At 55.3% G+C, this 20,900-nt stretch overlaps 2 protein-coding genes across 6 annotated transcripts; both read left to right on the top strand.

Moving 5' to 3' along the window:
* The first annotated feature begins 589 nt into the window (after nucleotides 1-589).
* EFS (embryonal Fyn-associated substrate) lies at nucleotides 590-11,518 on the top strand. 2 transcript variants are annotated; one of them, XM_069597718.1, is made up of 7 exons: nucleotides 590-1,991; nucleotides 2,888-3,080; nucleotides 7,091-7,369; nucleotides 7,624-7,764; nucleotides 7,882-8,604; nucleotides 8,970-9,059; nucleotides 10,294-11,518. In XM_069597718.1, the coding sequence occupies exons 2-7, from the start codon at nucleotides 2,943-2,945 to the stop codon at nucleotides 10,726-10,728; spliced, it is 1,806 nt and encodes a 601-aa protein (XP_069453819.1). In that variant the 5' UTR covers nucleotides 590-1,991; nucleotides 2,888-2,942; the 3' UTR covers nucleotides 10,729-11,518. The 2 variants fall into 2 exon arrangements, with proteins under 2 accessions (XP_069453819.1, XP_069453820.1); XM_069597719.1 differs by lacking the exon at nucleotides 2,888-3,080 and having other exon boundaries at nucleotides 724-1,991.
* A 1,383-nt stretch (nucleotides 11,519-12,901) lies between these two features.
* SLC22A17 (solute carrier family 22 member 17) lies at nucleotides 12,902-20,796 on the top strand. 4 transcript variants are annotated; one of them, XM_069597715.1, is made up of 10 exons: nucleotides 12,902-14,839; nucleotides 15,033-15,542; nucleotides 15,632-15,735; nucleotides 17,815-17,969; nucleotides 18,547-18,712; nucleotides 18,910-19,055; nucleotides 19,138-19,243; nucleotides 19,413-19,630; nucleotides 19,910-20,021; nucleotides 20,163-20,796. In XM_069597715.1, the coding sequence occupies exons 1-10, from the start codon at nucleotides 14,336-14,338 to the stop codon at nucleotides 20,449-20,451; spliced, it is 2,310 nt and encodes a 769-aa protein (XP_069453816.1). In that variant the 5' UTR covers nucleotides 12,902-14,335; the 3' UTR covers nucleotides 20,452-20,796. The 4 variants fall into 4 exon arrangements, with proteins under 4 accessions (XP_069453816.1, XP_069453817.1, XP_069453815.1 ...); XM_069597714.1 differs by having other exon boundaries at nucleotides 13,803-14,839; nucleotides 15,036-15,542; XM_069597716.1 differs by lacking the exons at nucleotides 19,138-19,243; nucleotides 19,413-19,630 and having other exon boundaries at nucleotides 13,740-14,839.
* The last annotated feature ends 104 nt before the right edge of the window (nucleotides 20,797-20,900 follow it).

A 20,900-nucleotide genomic window follows, 5' to 3' on the forward strand; every position in this document is an offset into this window, starting at 1 on the left:
AGAGATGCCGGCACGCGAAGGAGCAATAGGGCCGACAGGTGTGGGGACCAGAGCCTCGTCCTTTCAGCTGAAGCTCCTGGGGGTCCAAATCCCAGCTTCTCTAAAAGAGTCCTGCCCTTTTGTGGCCGCAGTGCCCACTTCTACTCCACTCGGCAGCAGGAGTGAGCCAGAGTGAGGGCAGGGGACAGGCCTAGACTGGCAGAGGAGCGTAAGAGGCGTCACCACCCGCCAGCTCGCCCGCCCCCAGCTCCGGGACCAGCCGCTCTGGCCTCATGTTCCCTCGCCCGGGCTAGAATGTGTGTCAGCTCCAGAGCCCCGGCCGGCCGTCCTTGCGGAGGCCACGCCAAGGGAGCAGAGAAGCTCCGCGGAGGACCCCAGAAAGGCGGAGGGAGCGCGCTCCCTCCCAAAGGAAAGACACTTGTGGGGCTGATGAAAGGGAAGCAGAGAGGCGCGGGGCTGGCGGGCGAGAGCGGGGGCGTGACGGGGAGACGAAATCTCCGGGGAGGGAGAGAACCGTACCACCTGGAGGTCCGCCGCGACGTCGGGCTGGAGCTGGAGGGGGAGAGGAGCCGGGAGGGGGCGCGCAATTTAGCCCGAGGGTCCTGAGCTGAAACTCAACACCCGCCTTTGGAGGGCTCGTCCCCCTTTCTCCTCCGCCCCTTCCCTTCCCCTCCCTTTTCCCCTCCCTCCTTTCTCTTAATCCCTGGGACTGAGCCCCGCGCCGGAGCCGAGAGGGCCCGAGGGGAGGAGAAAGGAGCTGCACCCAGAGGGCGCCGGGAGCCTGGGAAGGGGAGGGAAGGGGAGCCGCGAGCAGGGGCTGAGCCTGAAAGCCGCGCGCGACCCCCGGACCCTTTCCAGCCCTCTCAGTGCTCCCCCCACAACCCCACTTCCAGGCGAGTCCGCAGGACCCTAGTCGCTGCGCCTCCTTAGCCTTCTGTTTGCTCCTTTTGCTTTGTGGCCTTTCTCTCGGTTCCCAGAGACACCTGGGCTGCCACGAGCCCTGGGGCGCTCAGAGGGGCCCCGCCAAGGGTGCGTGTAAGCGGGGCGGCGGGGGCCAGCGTCCTGGGCCAGGGGGCCGAGGGTGGGAGCGGGAGTGCTGGCGCCGAGGGTTGGAGGGGGGCGCGTGGGGAAGGCCGTCCCGCCCCATCGAGCCCGGCCCGCGTGCGCATAGCGAGGCACGGTCCCGGCGCCCCCAGACCCCCAGGCGCGCTGCGAGCCAGGGTGCGTGCTCAGGAGCCCGCCTTGGGGGCTTCGAGCGTTGGGGCAGAAAGTCGCCACTGGGGTCGTCCAGCCCAGCCGCCCTGCTCTCCGAGGCCTTTGGCTCCAGCCTCGCCTCCGCTGCCAAGTCGGGCGACTTTGAAGAGAGACAAACTTCTTGATTTTCACTGCCCCCGCCCCATCCCTCTCAGCCCGGCTGCTGCAGAGCCCCGGACGCCCGAATCTCAGCCCCGGGAGCACCACTCTCCGGCGCGGCTCCGGGTGGGGAAGGTTGGCCTCTAAACTCGCTCGTCCAGCCCGACCGCCCCGGCGGCTTCTCCCTGCCCTCGGGGCCGTCCTGAGCGCCCCGGAGAGGCGTCGAGCGCAGCCCCAGCTCCCACCTCCTCGCCCGTCCTGGCACTGGAAGGGAGCTTTGGGCCCATGCGGATCCGGCGTGTCCCCGCGGCCTAGGACAGGCAGCTCCGGGGGCCTGGCCCACCCTGCAGCCTCAGGGAGGCCGCGGGGACAGGGCAGAGCGCGCGCCCTTGGATGAGGTCCCGCTGCGACGCCCCGGCCCGCCCCGCTCCTCCTCCTGCCCGGCCAAGCTGCCTCCCATTTGGGAAGTTTTGTGGGTTTTCTTTCTCCTCCTCCAACCTCCGGGGAGGCCACGATTCAGGCGCCGCAGCCGGGGGCCGCCTCCATGGTGCGGGTCAGCCGCTGCTGAAGTCAGCGAAACCGAGCCTGGCCTGGAGCTGGCCGCGAGGAAGGCCAAGGCCATGGCCATAGCCACGTCGGTGAGTCCAACCAGAGAGAGGAGGCTGATGGGCAGAGACCGCCACGGTCTGTCCTGCACTCCTGTCACTTTTATTTCTGCCTTCTCTTTGTCTCGCTCCTTCGTCCCTTGCTTCTTCAGGAGACTCTGTCCCCCTTCTGGCACGTTGGTTTCCCTTACCTCCTCTCGCCTCTCATCCCTAACTCCTACTGGGTCTGGCCTCCCCTTCTCTCCTCCCCTTCCCATTCTCCTCTCTTTCTTTCTGGAGGCTGCCCCTGGAAGGAGGGGAGGGGGCAAGCTTGAGTCCTATCTCCTCTGCTATGGGTGGGAACCGATGGCCACTGGAGGTTGGCAGGGGTTTGTGATTGGGAGGGCAGTAAAAGGTTGGAAGGGAGCTGAAAGAATGGAGGTGACTCCAGGAAAACTGGAGGGCAAAAGGCTCAAGGAAGCCCTGCTCTAGAGGAGGGATGGAGGAAAGGAGGGGAAATAGAGTAAAAGATGGAGATCAGACAGGGAGCAAGGGAAAATAGAGAGAGGAGGGGAGGTGATGTCACCCAGCCTCTGGCCACTTTCCTGGGACTGGGGACAAAGGGAGGAGACAGCTGGCATGATGGGACAGTGGGAGGAGGCCTCCCCGGAACGTGTGGCTCACTGCCACCCCTCTTTAAGGCAGCCACTCCCTCACAAGTCAGCTGGGCCCCTGAGGAGGGAGTAGAGCTGGGGTGGCCACACCCATCATCAATCAGTCTATCAGCGACTCTAGTTGGATTCCCGCAATTGCACGGGAGGTTTGATCCCATTGGACAGAATTGAAATTGAACACAAGGAGGAGCTCTTCACAGCCCCGCCCCTGCTTTCTGTCTTGTACGCCTGTAGCCTGAATCCCAGCAAATGTATCCTCTTTCTACCCTTCCCTAGGCCTTAGGATACCCAGGGAAATCGAGGCTGCCTCTTGCTTTCTGGACTCCTCTGAATGGGCATTCTGGGAAGGAGGATTGTGACGCGGGAAGAGAAGCATGGCTGCTCACCTCCTCCCACACCCCTCGAGGATGAGTTAGACTTTCACTCCTTCTCAGACCAAACTCCTCTTAGCTTCTCAATCTATATGATGGTGAGAAGACTCTAGTTCAGAGCCAGAAAGGGGGAGGTGGGGTACTCCGACATAAAGATGCTGCCTCAGGAGCCAGCTGATCATCTTTATAGTTCCAGGAGGTAGATCTTTCTTTTTGCTTGAAAGGAGAAAGTGTTGGTATTTATACTCGTGAAACACACAGGACCCTGATAACAGCTAATCTTCTCCAAGTATTTACTGGCCCTAAACTTTGTCTTGGTATGTCCTGGTTCTTTGATGCGTTGTCTCATCCAGTACTCACAACAACTCTGCAGCTAGTACTGTTATTATCTGAAAGCGGATATTCAGCTATGGATATGGAATTCTACAAAGGACGAACCTGAGTCTGGCAAGGTTAAACAGACTCCCCAAAGTCACCCAGCTCGAAAGCAGTAGAGCCAGGACTCAAAACTCAGGTCTGTCTGCCTTAAAAACAGTGCTCTTAACTGCCTGCCTAGATCCAAAACACTGATTTCTAATTTATAGTTAGAAAAGTGCCAAGCTAACCAGGAATTTGTGTCATCTGGCTAGCATGTTTGCTTTCTGTGGCACAATTGCCTTTAGAAGTCATAATGTAAGCAGAAAAGGGTTTGATGAATTTGGAATCAGGCAAGAAGTCAGTTTGTTGTTAATCTCATCCAGCCATAAAGGGCTGGACAACCTCTCCAACTGAGGGAAATATCAGTCAAGAGGAGAATGCACTCTCTCTGGCTGAGCAGGCCATCCTTCCCCCAATGTCTATGGACCAAATGCAGCCTACCCAATATCTTGAGCTTGAGAAGTTTCACCATGTTAGTCAATCCACATGGATTACCTGCTCAGTACTAACTACTCAGCGCCTAACTACCTGTTTTCTACCATCACTGTGTAAGCCACTAGCAAACATATTGGAAGTGGAATATATTTTGATAGTGTGAGTGGCCTGATTCAAACGACTTGGTGAAACCAGAGTCCAGTGATGAGTGACTAGTAAAGGGAACTTGGACATCGTGAAAACTTCCTATGAACTTAAATCCTGTTTGAGCTATGGATCGTCTTTTTTTTTTTTTTGAAGTATAGTTGATTTACAATGATGTGTTAGTTACTGCTCTACAGCAAAGTGATTCACTTATACATATACACACATTACTTTTCAGTGTTCTTTTCCACTATGGTTTATCATACAATAGTCAATATAGTTCTCTGTGCTCTACCCTAGGACCTTGTTGCTTATCCGTTCTACATATAAAAACTTACATCTGCTAACCCCAACCTCCTATTCCATCCCTCTCCCAAACCCTCCCCCTTGGCACCAGCAGTATATTCTTTACATCTGTGATTCCCTCTCTGCTGCACAGATGGGCTCACTTGTGTCATATGTTAGATTCCATGTGTAAGTGATGTCGTATATTTGTCTTTCTCTTTCTGACTTCCCTTAGTATGATCATCTCTAGTTGCATCCATGTTGCTGCAAATGGCATTTATTTATTCTTTTTATGGCTGAGTAATATTCCATTGGGTGTGTGTGTGTGTGTATGTGTGTAGTTTACGGCTGAGTAGTATTCTGTTTCATGGCTGAGTAGTATTCCATTATAGTAGAATTCCATAGTATTCCATTCCATTCCAATACTGAATAGTATTCCATGTGGATATATACACCACACTTTATCCATTCATCTAGTAATGGACATTTAGGGTGTTTCCATGTCTTGACTGTTGTAAATAGTGCTGCTATGAAATTAGGGGTGCATGTATCTTTTTGAATTATAATTTTGTCCAGATATATGTCACAGGCCCTCTTGACTTTACTACTGTTACTGTACAAGAAGAAAAAAGGAGATCCTTTCTTTTTGGCCATGCCACACAGCTCACAGGATCTTGGGTTCCCTAACCAGGAATTGAATGTGGGCCTCGGCAGTGATAGTCTGGCATCCTAACCACTAGGCTACCAGGGAGCTCCCCAAAAGTAGATCCTTATGCTTGTGGTTGTGAAAAAGCGTGTGAGTGCAGCCTCTGGAATCACACAGCCTGGAGTTCAAATCACGTTGCACCAGCTGTATGTCATTGGGCAACATACCAAGCTCTCTATTCCAATTTCCTTTCCAAACAGGGATAATGATGGCTCCTCCCTTATCAGGTTGAGGATTAAATGAGATGAGATTAATGCAAACACTTGTTCAGTGTCTGGATATATAATTCGCACTTGGTGTCTGTGATTCACCTGAGCCTAGTAGTGTCCAGGTGGCGCTAGTGGTAAAGAACCTACCTGCTGATTCAGGGGACACAAGAGACATGGTTTTGATCCCTGGGATGGGAAGATCCCCTGGAGGAGGAAGTGGCAACCCACTCCAGTGTTCTTGCCTGGAGAATCCCACAGACAGAGGAGCCTGGCAGGCTATGGTCCATAGGGTCGCAAAGAGTTGGACACGACTCAAGTGACTTAGCACACACGCACATAGCTCTCAAAGGAAAAAGCTTAGATATCCCCACCAGGAGAACTGGAAACAGTCTGATAAATCTTTGCTCTTGGTTGGTCCACCAGCCCCCCCTACACAAATACACACACACACACATGAGCGTATATACTTTTCTCTTCATGGTAACTTCAGCCTCTGCTGGTAGAACCTTACTTGCTAAGACTGAGAACAAAACAATTGCTTCGGTTTCTGTTTTCTTCCCTATTATGCCGGGGCTCTGTCTGGGCTGGACTTCTCCCAGCCTGTCTCAGAATGAGGTATCTCTGCAGCTGCTTAATCTAACCTGCTTGTAGGGGATACTGACCGGGAAACAGGGAAGGTGATGGAGATTCTATGGGAGACCTTTGCAAGATTTCCCTGTGTAATTCATTCAGCACACGTTCATGGAGGACTGATTCCAGGTCAAGCCTATTGCAGGGGCTAGGAATAGAATAGTCGCTTTTCCCACAGGGCCAACAGTACAAGGGAAAAAAATCCATTTTAAAAAGTATGTAGACAAATAGTATGGGCTTCCCTTGAGGCTTAGCTGGTAAAGAATCCACCTGCAATGCAGGAGACCTGGGTTCGATCCCTGAATTGGGAAGATACCCTGGAGAAGGGAATGTCTACCCACTCCAGTATTCTGGCCTGGAGAATTCCATGTACTGTATTGTCCATGGGGTCGCAAAGAGTCGGACATGACTGAGCGACTTTCACTTCACTTCACTTCACTTCAGACAAACAGTATAAACTAATGTGAAGGAAGTAATAGGTGGAGACAGACACAGAAGGAGGTGGGGAGAAGTGTGAGAAGGAGACATTATTTATTTTTTGGCCATGCTCTGCAGAATCTTAGTTCCCTAACCAGGGATTGAAGCTGCATTATCTGTATTGGGAGCATAGAATCTTAAGCACTGAACCACCAGGGAAGTCCCAGGAGAAGGAGACATTTAAGAAGAACTGAAGGTGCTTCCCTGGTAGCTCAGGGGTAAGAATCTGCCTGCTAATGCAGGAGACTTAAGCTCAATCCCTGGTCTGGGAAGATCCCACACACCTCAGAGCAACTGTTGAGCCTGTGCACTAGAGCCTGGGAACCTCAACTGCTGAGACCATGTGCTGCAGCTACTGAAGCTCATTCACGTGGAGCCTGTGCTCTGCAGTGAGAGAAGCCACAGCGATGAGAGCCCCCCGCACCACAACTAGAGAACGGCCCCCCTGCCCTCCGCAACTTGAGAAAAACCCTGTGCAGCACTGAAGACCCAGCACACTCAAAAATAAAGGAATTGAAAAGAAGAAGAACTGGAGGATGAAAAGGTCTAATCAACTGAAGAGTTAGGGAGGGGTAAAGGAAGAGCAAAGGCCCTGAGGTGGGAAAGAGCTTGTCTAGATCACAGGATAGAGAGTGAGAATGCAGGGAATGGCACTGAAGCCAGGCCGGGCCCATCAGGAAGAGCTGAATCGGGAGGTTATATGTTCAGCTTGAGGAAACCAGGGAGCTCTGTGTTTTGAGCAGGGGTAATGTGACCTGATGATGTGTGTGAAGACCCCTCTCCCTGCTCCCACCTCACCCACCAGGCCCAGCTGGCCCGGGCACTGTACGACAACACAGCTGAGTCCCCGCAGGAGCTGTCCTTCCGCCGAGGGGACGTTCTGCGGGTGCTGCAGAGGGAAGGCGCTGGTGGGCTGGATGGCTGGTGCCTCTGCTCCCTGCATGGCCAGCAGGGCATCGTGCCTGCCAACAGAGTGAAGCTCCTTCCAGCTGGCCCAGCACCCAAGCCTGGCCTCTCCCAGGTGCCCCCAACCCAGCCAGGCTCACCACATCCGGCCCTGGAGCATGGCAGTGAGGACCAGGAGGTAAGCACTGGAGCCCCCCAACCCTGATTCTGGACAACCTATTCCTCTCTGCTGCTTCAGGAGGGACAGAAAGAGCCCTGAGACCCCCAGCCCTGCACTGACCCTGCTGTTCAAATCCTGTCTGCCAAGTCTTTCTGGGCTCTTTCTCCACTGGCACAGGGAGGGGGTTGGAAGGTGTCTAAGCTCCTCCCAGGCGCACACTATGATTCCCTGCTCCCCACTCTACCTGACCCTCCTGCCTGTCGATCCCCCAGTTGTACGTGGTGCCACCCCCAGCTCGACTCTGTCCTACCTCGAGACCTCCAACTGGACCCTGCCCACCCTCCCCTGACCCCATCTACAAGGTCCCCAGAGGCGGTGGGACCCAACTGGCTGCCCCTGGAGCTGCCTTGGAGGTGAGGGCTAGGGGTTCATGTGTCTGTTGGACAGGGGACAGATGGCTCTCGGAGATGGCTTAGGGGAGTGGGGGGCCCACTGCCGAGCCTGAAAGTAACTAACTTCTCCCTCTGCAGGTCTACGACGTACCCCCCACTGCCCTCCGAGTTCCCTCCAATGGCCCCTATGACTCCCCTGCCTCCTTTGCCCGCCCTCTGGCTCAGGTTGCCCCCCAGTCCCTTGGAGAGGATGAAGCTCCCTATGACGTGCCTCTGGCCCCAAAGTCACCATCAGACCTGGAGTTAGATCTGGAGTGGGAGGGGGGCCGGGAACCAGGGCCCCCCCTCTATGCTGCCCCCTCCAACCTGAAACGAGCATCAGCCCTGCTCAATCTGTACGAAGCACCAGAGGAACTGCTGGCAGATGGGGAAGGCGGGGGCGCTGACGAGGGCATCTATGACGTCCCCCTGCTGGGGCCGGAGACACCCCCTTCTCCAGAGCCCCTGGGAGCTTCGGCCTCCAGTGACATGGACACCCTGGCCCTCCTTCTGGCCAGAAGCCCCCCAGCCCCACACAGACCCCGGCTGCCCTCAGCCGAGAGTCTGTCCCGTCGCCCCCTGCCTGCCTTGCCTGTGCCGGAGGCCCCCAGCCCTTCCCCGGCTCCTTCTCCTGCTCCGGGCCGGAAGGGCAGCATCCAGGACAGGCCCCTGCCCCCACCCCCACCGCGCCTGCCTGGCTACGGGGGCCCCAAGGTGGAGGGGGATCCGGAGAGCAGGGAGGTGGAGGACCACCCGGCAGGACACCACAACGAGTACGAGGGCATCCCAGTGGCTGAGGAGTACGACTACGTCCACCTGAAGGTGAGCTTGCCTCAGTCAGCACCCACAGAATGCCTCCAGGAGAATGGGGGTCAAGACCTGAGGTCCCAGAGGCAGACCCTGGCTTCCTCCATTCCCTTCTTCCCCTCCGCTGACCCTGCACCCTGTAGCCTGTGACCCCTGTACTGGGCCACATCATTTGTATCAGTGCCGCAACCCAACCTGGGGTCCCCAAGCTCTCTGACCTGCCACTAGGGCTCTCCCAGACCCAGAGTCAGGAGGCTGTGGATCCGATGGGAGGAGAGACCTTCAGGAGGAAGTGGGAGTGGGGAGGAGTGGGAAGACCACGGGGGCTGCCTTGCCCTGCTCCCCTACCCCTGCACTGAGGCCCTTATCCCCTACCGCAGGGCATGGATAAAGTTCAGGAAGCCAGGCCTCCAGATAAGGCCTCCCCAGGGGATCCTGAACAGCTGGAGAGGGGGCCGCCAGAGCAGCAGGTAACCCGGTGCGGTTGGTGCTAGAGAAGGGGGCAGGGGAGGAGGAGCAGGAACCTGGAAGAAGGGGTATTCTTAACTGAGGCATCGAGGGAAGTCTATTTAGGAGAGGGTAAGAGTTCAATGAAACAGGAAAGTTGGGGTGGAGAGGAGTTAGAATCCAGAAAGGAGCTGGAACTTCGAAAAGGATATCAGGAATTCAGAAAGAGAGGAAAGAATGTGTTGGAGAGGAGTCAGAAAACCGAGCATTCGGGGGGGGACAGAGTTTCTGGGCCGGGTGACTTCTGAGGCTCCTTCCAACTGTGAATTCCTGGGTTCCTAAGAGACCTGGCTCTTAATTCCAGCTCCACCACTAAGAAGCCAGGGCCTCCGAAGCCACCAGTTAATCTCTCTGGGTCTCAAGGAAATGAGACTGTCTCCTCGACTCATGGTCTAGAATGGTCCTAATCGCCATAGCTACCATCTGTCACGTTTGTACCAAGCGCCAGAACCTGTGCTAAGTACATTGCACCTGTCAGCACTGATCATAGCAATAGTTAGCACTCATACGGTGCTTACAGTTTGCAGTGCTGTGTTCTCAGCTCTTTTTGTGAAGATCAGCTAATCTTCACTGCAGCCTTAGGAGGCAGAAACAAGAACTGCAGGATCCAGTGTGGTAACCACACACCACTTGCAGCTACTCATCCCCAAGTGTGACCAGTCCGAACTGAAATGCACTGTAAATATAAAATGCACACCAGATTTTGCAGACTTAGTATGGAAAGCAATTTCAATAATTTTTACATTAATTACAGTGTTGAAACTACACCATTTTTAATATATGGAATTACAAAATATGTACCAATTTCTTTGTAACTTTTCTAACGTGGCTACTTGGAAATTTGAAATAGCATATGTGGTTGGCATTATGTTTACATTGGACAGTGCAGTACTAGGCTCCCCGTAGATAAAGAAGATAAAGGAAGATAAAGAAGATAAAGGAGATAAAGGAATGATGACGTTCAGAGACTTGTTTCTGAGGTTGTTTGAATCCAGATTTATCAAACATCAATTCTGGGCATCTTCCTGTCACTCGCTAAGAGAATCTAAATTGTCTGATAGGAGAAGATACAGTTTAAAGGGGTCGAGCTCAGGGAGAAAGGAAGGCATGAGGAACAAAGGGAGGGAAGGAGAAAGGAAATAAGAACGGAAGTGGCACTGGCCAAGCAGTCCTGCTGAACCCTCTTCTCGCCCTTAGGAGGCCCTGTCCCCTGGGGAGCCACTGGTTCTGCCCACTGGAGATCTACAGCTCCTGCACTTCTACGCTGGGCAGTGCCGGGGCCACTACTCAACACTGCAGGCGGCCGTGGCGGCCCTGATGTCCAGCACCCAGGCAAAGCAGCCCCCGCGCCTCTTTGTGCCCCACGGCAAGCGGGTGCTGGTGGCCGCCCACCGCCTGGTGTTCGTTGGGGATACCCTGGGCCGCCTGGCAGCCTCTGCCCCTCTGCGAGCACAGGTTGGGGCCGCGGGCACAGCACTGGGCCAGGCATTGCGGGCCACCGTGCTGGCCATCAAGGGGGCCGCCCTGGGCTACCCATCCAGCCCTGCAGCCCAAGAGATGGCGCAGTGCGTGGCAGACCTGGCAGGGAGGGCCCTGCAATTCACCACTCTGCTCACCAGCCTGGCCCCCTGAGCCCCTTGTCTCTGCTCTGCCCTCACCTGCCTCCCAGAGCCGCCTCCAGTCCTCAGGTGGCTGGAGGGCTCTGTTTTTGGGACTAGGAGACACTGAGGCATCTTTCCCCTTTACTGCCCTTTCCAGGCATCTCAGCCTCTCACTGAGGCCCCTCCTCCCCTACCCCACAGCTTTTTGTACGAGCCATTTTGTATAAATTATTTATATTTAATATTATTCCCTGTTTTGTCAGGGGCAGGCACCAGGCCCTCCAGGGACCTTCCTCCTCCCTCAGCCTGGGGTGGAGGTTCTTGGGCACTGCAAGGCCAAGCCCTCTGGAATCTTAACCCCACAGAGAGCCAAGTAGCTGAAACCTGGAGCCACCAGGAGCCCCTTTTTATGTCCTGTGTCTTGGCTCTGGAACATCAGCACCTCCCTGTTAGCCGAGAGCGAGGGCAGAACGTTGGCAGCCCGGAGTGGGAAGGTCTGGGAGAGGCCAGAGGACTGCTCCACGCAGAAGCAGGAGAGCTGGGCCTCTGACATGGTGCACCTCAATAAACCGGGCTTTCTGGTTCCCCGACTCTGCTTCCTGGGAGCCTGGGGGGCCTTGGCCAAACTGTTGGGACACACACTGTGGGTAGTCTGCCTTTAGGGTTTGTGGAGAAATTCTGCTGTTTCTCCAACTGTTCATCTAGCAGGTTCTCAGCTCCCATGATGTGCCAGGCACCAGTTCTGAAGGTCCATTGTGGGAGTGGGCTGGATAGAAACAAGTCAGCTGAAACAAGTAAATAAAAAAAAGAGGAACCTGCCACAGAGTTGATAGTTGCTGGTAATGGAAATGAACAGGGTGATATGTGACTGAGTAGATGGGGAGAGGACATTGGAGACTTTAGACAGGATTGCTGGGGAGGTGGTATCAGTGCTGAGACCCCGAGGATGAGAGAACCAAGAGTAGTCTGCAACGTAGCATTCTGGGAAGGCAGGCCCTGACTCCTGCCCAAGGCCTCTCTTCTAAGACCGATGTCAGATGATGTCATCAGAGAGGTGCACACGTGGGGAGGGAGGCTATGAGAGAGCCCTGATGGTGCCCTGCTGAAGAGGCCACCCCAGCTGTCCTCCGCTTTGTGCCATAGGCCAGCTCTGACCCACTGCAGAAGACTGCTGGCCTGGGTGCCCTCTCCCTTAGGTTAACCCAAGAGGGTCTAGTCCCTTAAACTCCCCTTCCCAACTTCCTGCTGACTGTCCTTCCGGACACCACCTTTTAGAGGAGCTGAGGGGCCAATGAATTCAATGTGTTAGAAGTCCATAGTCCACAGGGCCTTGGTGAAATCGATGGGCCATGGCCTAGACAGGGGATCACTTCAGCCGTTTACCGCAAGGGAAGAAGTCCAGGCCACATTGCTTAAGCTCCGCTTTCCCAAGATTCTATCCTGGCACAGTGACTGGACTGGAGGTACCCCAAAATTCAATCACAGTCAGTCCCTTGGCCCCTCTCCCCATGCATTTGCCTCCTCCATTTGAGGTTCTTTGTTCCCATTTCACTCTCAAAAGAAACTCATTTCCAGAGGCTGAGGCCACCAAAATTCACCCCTAGGTGTTGGCGTTAAAGACATAACAGAGGCCGTCCTCCACCACCTTCCAGAAAGAATTTCAAGGGATCAGCCTGGAATTAGAGTCAGAGGTCTCAATGCAAGTTTCCATGTACCTGTGTCTGCAGGTAAATCCTGTCAGATCCTCAGAGTCCTAGTTTCCTCTCTAATATGAGAAGGAACATAGTGATCTCCCAGGGCTGTTGTGAGGCCCTAACAAGATAATGCGTGTGAACAGCCCAGCAACGCAGAGAGTTACATGGATTACAATTCCAAGACAGACATGAGGAGACTAGCAAATAAATCCCCAAGGAATGTTGCCTGTGACAGCACCGAAGTAAATACTGAAGAGATGTGGAAATGGGTTGAGGGGTGGGGAGAGGCTGCTTATTGCATTAGAAGACTTTCCCATATCTGGAAAATTTCTGAACAGAGGGGACAAATTAGAAGTGTGGTTCAGTGGAGAAAAGATGGAATGGATTTCCATCTTGAGATTGACAGGACATCCTTTTCAACACTTACCTGGAATAAGAGAATAAAGAACCTATTAGAAATCAAGTCTAAAAAAAAAAAAAAGGAAATCAAATCTCCTTGAGAAGAGTTACATTTCTAACTTTAACGTACATATACATGGGGATCTGGTTAAAAATGCAAAGTATCCGAAAACAGCCTTTGATTCTACATTTCCAGCAACTTCCCAGGTGATGTGGATGTTCCTGGTCTATAAATCATACTTTGAGTAGCAATTCAAGGAGTTAGGGGAGACTTCTCTAAGGCAAATAAGCTTGAACTGACAGCTGAAGAGGAACTTGACTAAAGTAGAGGAGACTTCTAGGCACAAGGACCAGCTTATGCAAGGGCCCTGTAGCACTGGAAAAACTGGAAGAATGTCAGTGTGACTGGTGCGCAGAATTTGGAGAGAGAGAGAGAGCTGCAGAGAGTATCGGATCACTATGAGGTCTAGAATATTGCATTTACCTTGATGGTAGAAGACGCTGATGGTTGTTAAACAGGAAAGGAACACAGACATCTGCCTTTTGAAAAGATCAGTCCATCTGCATTATGAACAGATGGGGGGAAAGGATTGGAAACAAAGCAGATACAGAGCACCGGTTAAGAACTGGGAGGCTAAAGCAGTCTGCACAACAGGTAGCTTGACTAGCGGTGCGGAAGATAGATGGAAAGAAGCAGAATATCTGAGAACTACACAGGAAATGAAATGCGCAGGATTTTGTAGAGGATTTGACATGGGGTGGAGAGCGGGGGTAAGGAAGGGGGCGCTCTAAGGGCTGTCACCTGAGCATCTGGCCACAACTGGATGGTGAAAGTGCCATTCAGTGAGGAAAGAAGAGCTAGAAGACGGCCTAGTTGGGGGGAGCGGGGAGACATGACCATGAGTTTGGTCTTGGACGTATTGACTCTGAGATCCTTGTGATGCATCCAGGATAAGAAACCAAATAAGAGGTGGCTTCAAGGGTCTGGGGCTCAGAAGAGAGGTGGGAACTGGAGACGTAAATATGGGAATCAGGTTTATATTGGCTCCTATTATTTATACTGAGGGTGACGGAAGCTGTGGGCATAAGTGAGATTCTGAGGCGGAGAGAACAGTATGAGATGAGGACCTAGAATCAAGCCTCCAAAGATCACAGGCTCTGACGGATGGTGAGGAGAATGAGTCTGTGGTAGAGAAAAGAGTGGCAAGAGAAAGAAAATCTGGAGAGTATGGGACCTGGCAGACAGGGAAGAAAGAGTTTAGAGGAAGGGGTAGCCAACAAAGCCAAATGCTGCTGAGAAATGATGGAGACTCAGCCAGGGTGGGGTTGTGAAACCAGAGAAGTGGTCTTGCAGAGGACTAAAGCCAAGGCTGAGTGCAACGCCCAGTGCAGTCCACCATATGCAAGCACCCCTTCCAGTATGCCTGTCTCTCCTCAGTGAGCCACTCCGATATCAGTCTTGTCCATCCTATTATCCCCAAAGCCCAGCACACGGCCAGAATATAGCAGACACTTAATAAATTGTACTGATGAGTGAGTGGATGGATGGATGGATGGATGAGCAGGAAGAACTGGAAGCAAAAGAGGAATCGCTGGCACCTGCCTGGGATGTACTTACTATCCTTTAGTTGTTCCCTTTATACCGCAATGGCCCGCAGACCCAGGGAACAGAGAGAGAGCCCCATCTTCTCCCTCCCCTGGGTCCTCGCCCCCCTTCCTCTCTCTGACGAAGAGTCTGGACCGAAGGTTCTGCTGACGTTGGAAGGGGAGGAGAGTCTGGAGGAAGGGGTGGGGAAAGCGGCGCAGAGATCGCAGAGACGGAGGAGGCGCCCGCGGCTGCAGAGCTGCAGAGCGGGATCTCTTGGCCTCTGTGTCCGGGCAACGGCGCGCCACTGGGCCAGAAGACAGCGCATCCTTTCCGTGCGGGCCGCCTGGGCCCCTGCGGTCGGCAAACTGGCTCCCCGGGTGGCCACCGGGACCCCCGAGCCCAATGGCGGGGGCGGCAGCAAGATCGACAGCACTGTAGAGATCACCCCCAGCCCCAACGGAGTAAGTGCCCGCGCCCTGGGGGCTACGCCATCATCTCCCCGCACCCCCGGACAAGCGCCTGGCATTTTCCTCCCGTGCATCCCCCGCGGCAGACTGCCTTCCTCCCGCTTGCGCCCCCCCTCTTCCCTTACCCTGCGGTTTTCTCCGCTTCACCCTTCTCCGCCACCCCTCCAACCCACACTCCCACCCCCAGCAGGTCGGGACCCTTGGAGATGCGGTGCCCACGGAGCAGCTGCAGGGTGAGCGGGAGCGCGAACGCGAGCGGGAGGGGGAGGGCCACGCGGGCGGCGACGGGATGGGCAGCAGCCTGTCGCTGGCCGTGCCCCCCGGCCCCCTCAGCTTCGAGGCGCTGCTCGCCCAGGTGGGGGCGCTGGGCGGCGGCCAGCAGCTGCAGCTCGGCCTCTGCTGCCTGCCCGTGCTCTTCGTGGCGCTGGGCCTGGCCTCCGACCCCATCTTCACGCTGGCACCCCCGCTGCATTGCCACTACGGGGCCTTCCCCCCCAACGCCTCCGGCTGGGAGCAGCCCCCCAACGCCAGCGGCGTCAGCGTCGCCAGCGCGGCCCTAGCCGCCAGCGCCGCCAGCCGCCTCGCCACCAGTACGGACCCCTCGTGCAGCGGCTTCGCTCCGCCGGACTTCAACCACTGTCTCAAGGACTGGGACTATAACGGCCTCCCGGTGCTCACCACCAACGCCATCGGCCAGGTGAGGCGGCCCGCTGGGCCGCGGGTCTGGGGGCGGGCCGCGCCACCAGCGAGGGGTCTCACACCCGCTCCTCCCTCTCGCGTCCCTAGTGGGATCTGGTGTGTGACCTGGGCTGGCAGGTGATCCTGGAGCAGATCCTCTTCATCTTGGGCTTCGCCTCCGGCTACCTGTTCCTGGGCTACCCAGCAGACAGGTGAGGGCTCAGCAAGGAGAGAGGAGGGCTTGCTAGGGAGGCTGGTCCAGGCACCTAGCCTTCGCCAGAGGGTGAAGAGGCTTTGCTCAGCTCTGCAGTGTCCTCTGGATTGCTCCTGTTCATTGAGAGGCGGCCCCAGCACTGTCTCAACTTCACTCCCCACCAAGAAATACTCTTACCATACCTCTTCCAAACAGAGGATAACTCTCCCCCCACTGCCAGTCCCACAGCCATGAATCAGTGGCCCCACCCTCCTGCCCAAAACCCCTAGGTCCACAGAAGTCCTGACTCTTCCTCTGTTGTCCTATTACCACCAAGCTCCTCCCTTGCCGTCCTCGTGGATTAATCCCTGTTAACAGTACTGTCTACCTGGTCTGTTAGCTCTGTCTCAGTGGCCCCATTCCTAAAGGTCATTATGTTAATTTCTAAATATCAACAGCCCCATTCACACTGATCAGTAGCTCAACTCTTCAAACAAATGACTACCCTCTTGAGGAGGGTCCATAGTTTAACCACCATGGATCAATGACCACAATAGCACCCTCACCCCAGGCTAATAGTCCCATCCTCATGAATCATTAGTGCTCTCAGATCCTCTCAGATCAAAAGCCTCATTTCCAGGAATCAGTGGTTACATCTCAAAGATCTACAAACCCATCCCCACCAACTAGCAGCTCTTCCCAGGGGTCAAAATTCCATCTCTGATCCTTGACACCATCACCACTGACCAGGTGCTCCATCCCTGGGGATTATTAGACATCTCCACTGGTCTACAGTCCCATCCAAATGGCTTTATAGTTCAACTCCCATGGCTCAAAGGCAACCCACCATTCAATAGTCCAGTTCCCTGAAAACAATACCTATCCTCACTGCCCAATAGTCATACACCCCTGTGGGCAAATGATCCTAAACCCATAGGTCAATAGCCCATCCTCATGCATCAGTGGCCTCATACCCACAGACCAGTAGCATCATTCCTCTGGAGTATGTAGCCTCATACCCAAAGACCTAAATTCAATCTCCTAAATTCAGTAGCCTTAGCCAATAAGCTCAACCCCATGGAAAATGGTCTCACCCTATTGGGTCAGTAGTTTCACTCTCAGGCATCAGTGTCCCCTTCCCAATGACCAGTGACCCCAGTCTACATCCACATTACACCAGTGCTCTTATCCCTAAAAACCAGTAGCCTACCCTCCAAGGATCAGGAACCCTGTCCCCACTGACTCACAGTCTGTGACCGTCACCACTGACCAATAGTCTCTCATTTCCATGACCCCATGCTTACTGATAATCCATATGGATTAACAGATTCTTCCCTACTGGCCAATAGTCCCATCCATCCCGAATGAAATCTCTATCCCAGGAATTAATAGCTACATCCCCAAAGATGAACTGTCCAATCTTCAGAAGTTAGTGATCAGCCCCACTGATTAATAGTCCTATCTCATGGATTAAGAGCTCCACTCTCATGGATCAATGGCTCCATCTTCTGGTCGTGACTCCATCCCACTGACCACTCCTATGGATTAATAGACCCATGTCCCAATCCCATGGAAAAATGGCTTCATCCCCCAAAATCAATTACTCAGTTCCCAAAGATCAAGAGCTCCATTTTCACTAACCAATACTATCCCCATGGACAAGTGGCCAATGGCCTACCTCCTTAGATCAGTAATTCCAACCCTGTATGTCAATGAGCCCATCTCCTCTGATCAGTCTGAGCAAGACAAGCTCCATCCCCACTGACCAATATCTGTATTCCCAAGGTCTCATGGATCCAATTCTCCTAAGCAATATCCCATCCCCACTGATGGCTGGTCTCACTTCCATGAAGAAATGCCTTCATCTCTGACCAACAGCCCTCAGAGTCAGTGGCCCCATCCCCCACAGAACAATAGCCATGCCCCAGTGCCCAGTAGCCAGGGTCCCCATCCTTCCCCATCTCCTGTAGCCTTAGTCCAACCCTTGTTCCCTGGGCCTCATCCTCATATCTCCATCTCTAAAGTGGGCAGCTGGACCCTACCCAGCCACTTCTCCTTCAGGGAGTCTGGGTGACCAGAGGCTCTCCCTGCTTTCCAGGTTTGGCCGACGTGGGATTGTGCTGCTGACTCTGGGACTGGTGGGCCCCTGTGGAGTGGGAGGTGCTGCTGCAGGTTCCTCCACGGGTGTCATGGCCCTCCGATTCCTCCTGGGCTTCCTGCTTGCTGGCGTTGACCTTGGTGTCTACCTGATGCGTGAGTGGCACCCTTCCAGAGCTCCTTCCCTAGGGGCTCATGCCTGCCTGTTTGTATCCCCAGGTCATTGCCACTGCTCCTTGGGAACCCCTCAGTCCCTTCTTCAGCTCTCTGGAATCTCGGCTCTTTCTGGCCAGGGCTTTAAAGGATCCAGGGGTCTTGCTTCTCATATGCCCCTCTCCTTCCATGATCTTTAATGCTTTCCTTGCCCTGGACTTACTGCTGTCAGGGAATGAGCCTTATTTTAAAAATGAAATCCTGAGTAGCTGTAGGAGCTTGAACAACAGTTAATGTGAAGGTCAAATAAGAGGTCTGATATGAAAGGGCCCGTAAACTGGGAATGCTGAGCCCCCGCAGGGACTCTGAACCTCAAGCCCTCCCAAGTTTGAGCAGGAGAGAGGAGAGGTCCGAACAGCCTCCCCACTCTGCCTTAGCGGTTAGTCTGTGGGAGGCAGTGGCTGCAGCCTCCACACAGGGTCTGACCTTACTCTCTGTCCTCCTCCCTCCCTCTCCCCTCCTCTCTTCCCACGCCTCCATCCTCCCTGGCCTCTCCTCCCTGTCCCTGCTGTATCTCCAGGGCTGGAGCTGTGCGACCCAACCCAGAGGCTTCGGGTGGCCCTGGCGGGGGAGTTGGTGGGGGTAGGGGGGCACTTCCTGTTCCTGGGCCTGGCCCTTGTCTCTAAGGACTGGCGATTTCTTCAGCGAATGATCACCGCTCCCTGCATCCTCTTCCTGTTTTATGGGTCAGTATCACCCTCCACCTGTTGTCTGGCCATTCCCATCTCTACCTCCTACCTGTAGCTCTAGCCTGCAAACCCGTCCTTTTCTCCACTGCCCCTCGTCCAGGCTGCTGCAGCCCCAGCCCCTCAGAGGTGGGAGTTTTCCATTCTGGGTCAGGAGATGGGAAGCCTCACAGTGCACTCCCTTCCCCCTCCCCCAGCTGGCCTGGTCTGTTTCTGGAGTCTGCACGGTGGCTGATAGTGAAGCGACAGATTGAGGAGGCCCAGTCTGTGCTGAGGATCCTGGCTGAGCGGAACCGGCCCCATGGGCAGATGCTGGGAGAGGAGGCCCAGGAGGCCCTGCAGGGTAAGAGACAGGGGTCCCACCCATGTAGGAGGACCCTGAGTGCTCAGCTGTTCCTTCTAACAGCTCCTCTCTCTCTCCCAAGACCTGGAGAACACCTGCCCTCTCCCTGCAACATCCTCCTTTTCCTTCGCTTCCCTCCTCAACTACCGCAACATCTGGAAAAATCTGCTTATCTTGGGCTTCACCAAGTGAGCCTGGGTGTTGGGGCCAAGGGCCAGGCCGGTAGCTAGGATGGGGGCTGGCTGGGTGGGGAAGGCCTGAGGACCCCTGCAGAGGGCAACCAGAGTGGTGAAAGGCTGCAGGTGGCAATGCAGACACCACAGACGCTGTCCTGTGCCTCCCCGCCCTGTCTCACAGCTTTATTGCCCACGCCATTCGCCACTGCTACCAGCCTGTGGGAGGAGGAGGGAGCCCATCAGACTTCTACCTGTGCTCCCTGCTGGCCAGCGGCACAGCGGCCCTGGCCTGCGTCTTCCTGGGGGTCACCGTGGACCGATTCGGCCGCCGGGGCATTCTGCTTCTCTCGATGACACTCACTGGCATTGCATCCCTGGCCCTGCTGGGCCTGTGGGACTGTAAGCTCCCTCCCTTCCCCGCAGTGTGGGCTCAGCCTAGGAACCCCAGCAGAGATGCCCCACATGGACTCAGCCACTGCTTCTGGCTCAGGCTTCCCAGGACCAGACCAGATCCTGCCCACATCTTTCACAACCTCTGGCCGCACACTCCAGTCTGTTCTCCCAGCTGATCAGTGAATACCCAGACACACCCAGCTAGGGATCAGAAGGGGTGACGGCAGAGACGAGGCCAAGCATGATCTGCCGCCTCCACTCACACGCCCCGTCTTGGCCCTCCAGATCTGAACGAGGCTGCCATCACCACCTTCTCGGTCCTTGGGCTCTTCTCCTCCCAAGCTGCCGGCATCCTTAGCACCCTCCTTGCTGCCGAAGTCATCCCTACCACAGTCCGGTGAGAGCAGGCGTGCTGCCAGGGCGGCCTCCAGGCCTCTGTCTGAGGACAGGGCCTGAGGGATGCCGGAGGAGCAGCTGCTGGGGAAGGGTGGGGGTGAGGCCCACAGCCGCAGGCTCAGTGCCTTGTCGTCTCTCCCAGGGGCCGAGGCCTGGGCCTCATCGTGGCGCTGGGGGCGCTCGGCGGGCTGAGTGGCCCAGCCCAGCGCCTCCACATGGGCCACGGGGCCTTCCTGCAGCACGTGGTCCTGGCGGCCTGTGCACTCCTCTGCATCCTCAGCATCATGCTTCTGCCGGAGACCAAGCGCAAGCTCCTGCCGGAGGTGCTCCGGGATGGGGAGCTGTGCCGCCGGCCTTCCCTGCTGCGGCAGCCCCCCCGCAACCGCTGCGACCACGTCCCGCTGCTTGCCACCCCCAACCCCGCCCTCTGAGTGACCTCTGAGCACCTTGGCAGGAGGCTGGCCCATACCGAAAAGTGGCACAAGGCCCTGGCAAGGAGAGCGGGAGGACTAGTGAGAGAGGCAGGGCTGCCCGCGAGGCTCAGAGGCACCTCGGGCCAGACACGAAGGGGCGCTCAGGGGGCTGCCCTCACCCCATCTCCCCCCGCTGCTGCTTGGTGTTCACTCCCTTGGCTAGAGTCAGGGAGCAGGGAGAGAGCTCCACACTGTACCACCAGGTCTGGGCTCCATCCTGTGCCCAACCACATCCTCCCAGACCTCATTCTTTCTTGCTCTATCACTCTGTTTCAATAAAGACATTTTGAATAAATGAGCATACCATAGCCTGGACTTCCCTCCCTTCTGTCGTCCTGTCTCTCGGGGGAAGGTTTCTCTCAGTGGAATCTGTTAACCAAACCGTTAACCATCCCCTTCTCCTTCCC

This window comes from Ovis canadensis, chromosome 7 (assembly GCF_042477335.2).
Source record: "Ovis canadensis isolate MfBH-ARS-UI-01 breed Bighorn chromosome 7, ARS-UI_OviCan_v2, whole genome shotgun sequence".
Taxonomy (NCBI): domain Eukaryota; kingdom Metazoa; phylum Chordata; class Mammalia; order Artiodactyla; family Bovidae; genus Ovis; species Ovis canadensis.